Raw genomic sequence first — 9,004 nt, forward strand, 5'->3', positions numbered from 1 at the left:
ATGTGTACTACAACAAGTTGAAGAATGACTTATTCATCTATCTAGTCCTGTATATAAATGACATGTTGGTAGCAGCAAAGAGCAAAACAGATGTTCAAAAACTAAAAGATCTTCTTAATGCTGAGTTTGAGATTAATGATCTAGGAGCAGCTCAGAAAATTCTAGAAATAGAGATTCTTAGAGATAGAGGCTAGAAGAAACTTTTCTTATCACAGAAAGGTTACATTGAGAAGGTGTTGTCAAGGTTTAAGATGTCATCAGCTAAACCTATAGATACACCTTGTACTGCTAATATTTATCTTACTATTTTGTTTGCTCCTCAGACAGATGAGGAGAAAAAGTATATGACTAGAGTTCCTTATGTTAGTACAGTAGGGAGTTTAATGTATGTTATGGTTTGTACAAGACCAGATCTAACACAGGCAGTGAGTGTTGTGAGAAGATTTATGGTACAACTAGGGAAAGAGCATCGAAAATCTATGAAGAGGATATTCAGGTATCTACGGGGAACATTTGATGTTGGTTTCATATATGGAGGTGATACACAATGCCTAATTATTGGTTATTTAGATTCTGATTATGTTGGAGATGTTGATAGTAGGAGATCTATGACTAGTTATGTATTTACTCTTAGGGGATCGATTTTTAGTTGGAAAGAGACTATGCAACCTACTATGACTTTGTCTACAACAAAAGCAGAGTACATGGCATTAACAGAAGCTGTTAAAAAGGGAATATGGCTGAAAGGACTAATTAGTGATTTGGGCCTACATCAAGATCAAGCAACTTTTTTCTGTGACATTCTGAGTGTTATATGCTTAGCCAAAGATCAAGTTCATCATGAATGGACTAAGAATATTGACGTGCGGTATCATTTCCTAAGGACTGAGAAAAGGATAAAGGTGAAAAATGTAGGAAGTACTTACAATCCTGTTGATATGTTCATCAAGCCAGTTCCTCATAGCAAGTTTCGACATTATTTGGAATTGCTTAACGTTAGAAACTGTTAAGTTGCCCTAGGGGCAACTTTAGAAGAAAAAGATAAAGAAGATTGAACATATGGACATTGACTAATGCATCTGGTCCATCTAGACATTGACTAATGCATATGGGTCATATGGGCATTGACTAATGCATCTGGGTCATCTGGGCATTGACTAATGCATCTGGACCATCTTGTATTGACGAATGCATATGGGCCATCCGGCATTGACGAGTGCATCTGGGCCATCTAGCACCGGCGAATGCATTTGGGACATCCGACATCGGCGAGTGCATCTGGGTTATCCGGTACCGATGAGTGCATCTGAGCCATCTGACATTGACGAATGTATTTGAGAGATCTGGGAATTGACTAATGCACCTGGGACATCTGAGAGAATTCAAGTCAAGGTGGAGATTTGTTGAATATACTTGAATAGTTGGACTTTCTTAATGGGTTAACTCAATTATCTATTTGTTAGAGTTTCTGTATTAGGGTTTCAGGGGACCGAGTGTTATTTAAACTCGTGTTATAACCCTAGTTTGATATAACATATCTGTAAACAATCTTCTCAATAATAATCTCTTCTGGGTGGGTGAACGTAGCCAAGTTCTATCTTGGTGAACCACGTTAAATCTATGTCTATTTATTGTTTACGTCAATATCACGCATTATGTTATAACAATAAAATTATAAATAAACTATAAATAACTTTTAAATTTGATGAGATTTAGATTCGAAATAAAAATGTACTATCTTTTAAATTTTATGAAAATAATATATAAAATATTATAGTAACATTACTAAGTTTAGAGAACTTATAATATTTCCTTTTGTAGAGTTCTTTAATATTTGTTTCCTCAAAATCAAAATTTGAGATTTGGATTAAATAAAATTTTCTTTTAAAATTAAAAAAAAGTAGAAATTTCAATCCTAATCAAAAAATAGAAAAGTATCTTAAAAATAAGTAAGAAATAATTTCGTGGAAGACCTTTTTACCATCTCTATTTTCTTCTATTTAAGGCCTGACTTATTTTACTACCACCATTATCATTTATCATAATATTATTAAGACACCGAGAAGATCCATTCGATGGCCATGATCATCACAAGCTGCAGGTTTCTTGTAATTTCACTGATCATCGCCTCATCACTCCTCATCGATCAAACCGCGATACTAGTACTGGCTGATGTCGACGGTAATTCTTAACCTCTTTCTCGTTTTCAAAACGTGACAATTCATGTAGTTACTTGAATTTTATGTATACAGTCGATGACCATGCATTTTGTGACCCGAAGTGTGAAGTGAGGTGCTCCAAGGCAGGGGAGAAGGATAGGTGTCTTGAGTACTGTGGGATATGCTGTAGAGATTGCCACTGTGTTCCTTCAGGAACCTTTGGTAATAAGGATGAGTGCCCTTGTTATAGGGACAAGAAGAACTCCAAGGGACAGCCCAAGTGCCCTTGACTCCATTTTCACCAAAAGGAAAAGAAAACTGCTTTTAAAATAAATCTATTCATATATATTATATTTTTACATATAAATGCATCAATGGTTATATAGTTTATATTATTAAATGATGTATTTGTGGAATTAATTATTAAAGAATAATAAAATATATAATAACAATAAGGAGATATTCTCTCTTTTAACTTTTTTTAATTTATTGTATTTTCCTTCTTTTTCTTTTTTTAGCTTTTAGAATAATTGATTTCTCTAACAAATGTTACAAAAGTTATTACAAAAACAAAATGATGTATTAATTTAAAATTGTTATTATAGTTAGCAACATTTTATGCAATATAGTGCATAACTTTAATACATTATTATTTTAACTTAGACAAGTATAAATAGATGTAAGCAAATAGAAAATTTTATATTACCTAACTTATATTTAACAATTAACCATAAACTAAATTTACTAATTAATTCATACATAATTTATTTACTCTTACTTAACTAATACCAAGAATGAGTTGGTTATATGAGTTTAGTAACTCATTATAAGAAATAAACTAATATTTTTTTACACCTATACTTATTAACTAGGTCTCTTGTTTACATTCATACACTTAGGTATCTTATTTTCTTTCTTACTTTCTCTTACTTCATTTTAAACAAATTTGATACCAATTTATTAATAAAAAAATATTAGTTTATTAATAATATAAATAGTTTTAAGGTTTTAGATCACCACTACAATTACCATTTAAAAATAAAATATACAATAGTGTTTGATAAAATTGAAAATTAAGATCTGAATCTAAATAATTATTTTTGAATAATGAATAATTTAAATATATGTAGATAAAAAATTGAATTAATCAAATAAAATTATTTAAATTTTAAGTATTTAATATCTAGGTTAATTTGATAATATCTATAATTATTTTTTTTAAAACACATTAACATTATTATACACTTATATATTAATTATATTAGTTAATAAATATAATTTGATATATTGAATATTAAATAAAAAATATAATATAAATAAAATACTAATATAAATTTTTTAAATTGTATAATAAACAATTAATATATATATATATATATATATATATATATATATACTTTTATCTATTTTTATAATTTTACAATCGGCTTCGGTTTAGATATTACTTCTTTCTTTAACAAATAATAAAAAAGATAAATTAATATTTTAATAATTTTTTCTTTTTCAAATAAGTTATACACAAGATGATAACTAATATTAAAATAATCTTATTTTTAGTAATTTATTTAAAAAAAAATTAGTTATATAATCTTTTAATTTATTGACTGAATATAATAATATCATTTAATTATGTTTAAAAAAGAAAAGTTAATTAAAAATATTGGTTTTGTTTTAAAAGAGTATGACTAAGATCCATTATTATTATTTTAAAATCTATAATTTGTATTAACAAAGTTGATTATGTTTAAATATATGCACACAAATAAAAAAAAAAAGTATAACACAATGAAAAAAATTATATGAATTCATTCATTCTACTAATAAACAAAAACAAAAACAAATAGAAACAATAAGCAAGAATAACCCTATTATTAATAGCTAAACAGTTAAAATTCAAAACACAAAAACCCTATTATTAATAGCTAAACAGTTAAAATTCAAAACACAAAAACAAAGTGCTGAATGCATATGTTTTGTTACAATTTAAACCAAAAAACAACATAAGAAATGGCACAAACAATAACAATAACAAAAACAATAACAATAACAATAACAAAAACAATAAATAAATCTAACCTATCTTAAACAATTCTAATTCTCCTCCTTTCCAACATTTGAATTACTTTCTTCCCATATAAGTTGCTTCGCATAATTGGAACATTTTGAATGATAATATCAAGAAGTCTAGTTCGCACTCGACCCTGCAATGATGTTCAAAATAATAAGAACCAACTCCATTTTCAACATTTCTTAAACTTCAAAATCACAACAAATTACCTGAGATGCTGCAAATGCAGACTGAATTACAAAATTTCCAAAGGGATCAACCAGAAGCACCGATATGTTTGGATTTTCAATCAGCTCAATGATAACCTGTTCTGCTTGTGCTGGTTCAGTTAATGTCAAACACTTCTGCACAACATTGCTAGCAAACTTGCTTCGAGAGAAAGCGAAGAAGTTCCCTTTCAACTGGTTCAGGATACTAGCATTTACTTTTGATAACATCAGTTCCAGCATATGTTGCACCACATAATTACTGTACAAAACAAACAAAAAGAAGATAAAGATTCAAATCTTTTATGTTGAAATGTATAAATTAATAATGTAATACAAACCCAAAAGGATCCTCAGCAAGATGCAAAGAGTTTGCAATAATCTCCCTCAGAAGTATAGCTTTAAATTGACCTTGACATGAAACTACACATAAATGTAACAACACACATCCACTTTTGCTGGTTGCAATTTGAAAGCATTTTTCAGCCATTGCCCTGATAAGTTGCTGCACACATCCAATAAATTATTTCTCAAATCAAAATTCAAGATTCAAACAATCTCATACAACTCTCTTATCAACTGATTTTCATAGCAATTAATTAGGAAAGATCCAAAAAGATGAGTAAATAGGAAAAAAAGAGCCTAGCTAACAAGGATCTAGAACAGCATGCTTTCAGTGGGAATCAAGAAAGGAGGATAAATGGAAATCCCAATTGAATTCAACACCCATTCTCTTGAAAACCTTCATTGTCAATAGAAAAATGAGGAGAAAAAAGGGAATACCTCATTGTCTTCATTAGTGAAATTTCTTAAACAATACTGTATAACATGATGACCCTGAGTGTCAGTGGCTAAATCAGCAGTTCCTGGAGTCAGAGCAGATATAATCAAAGAAATATGATCTGGAGTTCTAACATGTTCTAACAATTTTTGAACAGATCGAGACCTGCAAATCATTCAACAACAAAAACAGAACCAATCAAAGAAAGATCAAACAAAGTAAAACTAGGCTATAAGCAAGAAATAACAAATATATACATACCCATGTACATTCTGACAAATAACAACAAGTTGAAAAGGGTGTCTGCACAAAGACCAAATAATTCTAGTCTTTTGATCTTCATTGCATACATCAACTAGTTTCTGAAAGAAGTAATTTCCATATTGATTAGTCATTAACTCTTCCAAATAACCAGTAACCTCAAAGACAATCATCTCAACATCTTCTTGACTAGGAGAAACGAACTTTTCTTGCAATAGTCTACATAGATATTGATCTTTAGCATATGTCAGTATCTCCCCTTTTAGATCACTTAAAGAAAAATTCATATTACGACCCAGCCGATGATGATAATTGGAAGAACCATGTTTTACAGAATAGGGATTGTACCCAAACCCATTATCCGATTGATTAAAATCATACACACATCGAATCCTACGATTTGGCTCATTTGATAAATGGGTTTTCAGGGGATACCCACGTTGATCATTCTTGTTATACAAGAAAGATGAATCGTTCTGATAAAGTTGATTCCCACGAGGATGAAGATTCCATTGATCACCAGAAGAATACATATACTGACGACCCCCATTAATAAACCCAGAATTGAAATCGTTTTGATCCATCATTAAATCAAAAGAAGGGAAATTCAACGACTGTTCTACAGTCTGATAAGAAAACTGACGATAATATTCGTCATTGACTGAAAGTCCCGAAAAAACGCTGTCATAATAGTTGGTCGGATATATCGATTGCTGTTGTTGTTGGGGATATGAAGATAATGACGATGAAGATGATAGGTTAAGGGCAGATAGGGATGGAAGAAGCGATTCTGGGTCATAATAGTTTGGATAAGAATAAGGGTTGATAGGATCTATCGAAGAAGAATTTGATGTCAATATAAGTTTTTCTCTGCCATAACCGACTGGATGGTGATGGTGTTGACGATAATGATCTTCATTGACATTCGCCATTGTAGAGCAAGATTTGTGGGAAGATAGAGAGGTTTGAGATGAGGGTTTTGGTTTTCTTAAGAGGGTTTATATGTATATTATATATATATTTATAGAAGAGTAATAAAATCTTGAAAAGATCTTCTTCAACCCTTGATTCTTTCTTTATTCTACAACAAAAAAATGGAGATATTTAAGTAAATAATTGTTATATATTCAGAGAATTTCTCAAAAAAATATAACAGATTTATTTTATTTTATTTTGGATATAAAAGATATTATTAGGTTGAATAATTATAGAAGAAGAAGATTTATTTCAATCGCCATGCAATCCAGGCGGCGGCGTTTGTCAACAACTTTTATCCCCTTCCTCTGTTACCGTTACTTTCTCTCTCTTCAATGACTTATTATTATATAATAATTTATTTTATTTTATTAAAGCAACAGAAATATAGATAATTTTGCTTTCTAATTTCAAATTTTAATCCAGAGTGTTCAATATTTTATGTCTACTGTCACATGATTAAGATTACTCTGGCATGTTATCGTAATTATAATTATAATATTATATATATATTTTATTTTACAATTATATTAGACGTTTTTTTATAATTAAAATAATAATAATATTTTAAATTTAATTATTTAAATAATATTAAGAAAATATTTAAAATAAAATTTAATTAATAAAATAAATTTTAATAATAATTACAATAATTAATAATAATATATTAATATTTATATAATTAATTTTAAATATTATATATTAATAATAAAATTATAATATATTAATTAAAATATAAAAACTTAAAAATAAAATAACAATTATATATATAAAAAATATTTAAAAAATATTAGAAAAGTTAAATATGAAATATTTTAATAAAAAAATTTTATTAAAAAAATTATTCAATGTTATAATATATGTTATAACGTATTTAATTTAATCAATTATTAATATAAAATATTTTAAAGACTTTGTTTTATAAATAATTTTTTATTTATAATTAAAAAATAATTAAATTATTAATTAACTATTTTTATGAGTAATTTTAAAAATATATATATAATTAGAATAATAAAATATTATATGTTTATATTTTATTAAATTATGACGCACTATAATATTTTAAATAATTATGATATAAAAATAATAATAAATTTTTTAATTAAATAAAATATAATAAAAATAATAATACTAATTTCATTTACAAAATAATATTAATAATAAACATTATTATTGTGAATGAAAATATTCAAACTTGTTAATGAGATTTAAAATTATTAATACTTATAACTAAATACTACACTTTTATTAATCTTACACATTTTCATTTCACACATTTATCTCTCATTCTTATTCTTATTAGTTTATTTTATCCAATCCAATCGTCTAAATTTTTAAGTAATAATTTTTTTTTGATATTTATGTTTTTTGAAAAATCTATCGAAATAATTGCAAGCCTTGAAACTTGAATACTTATTATTACGAGTTGTTGAGATTCTTGATAAATTAGGTCAAACTTCTCAAAAATTTACTTGTTTTATAATATGTTTGACTATATATTTGAATTTTTTTCTTATTTTATTTTTATTTGATTGTGATTAAAAGACTTATCATTTTTATTATAGATTGACTATTTTTTAAAATTATTTATTACCTATTAAATTGTCTAAAAAATAATTATTAATTATCAAATTCTATAAAAAAACAAAAAAGTATTAGTTAAGTCTAATCTTTTTTAATCTTATTCTAACTCTAAATTCAAATTTCAAACTCTAATTTATGAATATATATAATTCAAAAGAAAGAAAGGGTCATGCAGACTTATATAATATTATAATTAACTCTTTAAATGTTTTAGGTGTATAATTAGCAAGTTAACTGGTTAAGTTCGATTTTAAATTTTATTGTACAAATCGATTAACTTACCGTATTGGTATTAGTTTAACTTGTTCTACCGAAAACAGTTAATTCAATTAAGTATTAAATTATTTTTTTCAAAATTTTTTTTTCTCAATGTCCTATTATATTATTTTTTTCTTTATATTATATTAAACAATATATTATAATAATATTTCAAACCTATATTTAAAAATGTTATGTTATAATATATTATATTATTATAACAATATAATATATTTTAAAAGTCTCTATTTTTAAACTAATAGTTATATAAATTATATATATATATATATATTAAAATAATTTTATACCAATTGTAATTTAAAATTTAAAAATAACTAATATATATATAAATTATTAAATATTATTTATAATATATCTAATATTTATAAAATAACTAATATAAATTATCACATATAAATATATAATTAAATTATTATCAATTTACCTAGAAAACCAGAACCATTAAAACCAAATAACGATAAAATGAAACCGGTAAACTATTAGTTCAATTTTATAACTATTATATTATAATTTTATTTTAGTTCAATTTTATTTTATATTTTTCAATAAAAAGACATCTGATTTTTTCTATATTTAAAAGAGTGAATTTTTTTATTTATTAATTATATATATAAATATATTTAACATAATTGTAACTAGATATCTATTAACAAGTATCACACTACTAAGTAGTACAGGGTCACTGATT

The 9,004-nt window shown here is 25.8% G+C and overlaps 2 protein-coding genes across 2 annotated transcripts; one reads left to right on the forward strand and one right to left on the reverse strand.

Moving 5' to 3' along the window:
* The first annotated feature begins 251 nt into the window (after positions 1-251).
* Positions 252-1,010, forward strand: LOC124946277 (secreted RxLR effector protein 161-like). Its single transcript, XM_047486845.1, has one exon. It carries the CDS (start codon positions 252-254, stop codon positions 1,008-1,010), a length of 759 nt encoding a protein of 252 aa, XP_047342801.1.
* Positions 1,011-4,240: 3,230 nt separating this feature from the next.
* Positions 4,241-6,407, reverse strand: LOC124946285 (putative pumilio homolog 8, chloroplastic). The gene is made up of 5 exons (XM_047486850.1): positions 5,476-6,407; positions 5,217-5,379; positions 4,775-4,938; positions 4,437-4,695; positions 4,241-4,360 (listed from the first exon to the last, which is right to left on the reverse strand). The coding sequence occupies exons 1-5, from the start codon at positions 6,405-6,407 to the stop codon at positions 4,241-4,243; spliced, it is 1,638 nt and encodes a 545-aa protein (XP_047342806.1).
* Between the last annotated feature and the right edge of the window lie 2,597 nt (positions 6,408-9,004).

This window comes from Impatiens glandulifera, chromosome 1 (assembly GCF_907164915.1).
Source record: "Impatiens glandulifera chromosome 1, dImpGla2.1, whole genome shotgun sequence".
NCBI classification, from domain to species: Eukaryota; Viridiplantae; Streptophyta; class Magnoliopsida; order Ericales; family Balsaminaceae; genus Impatiens; species Impatiens glandulifera.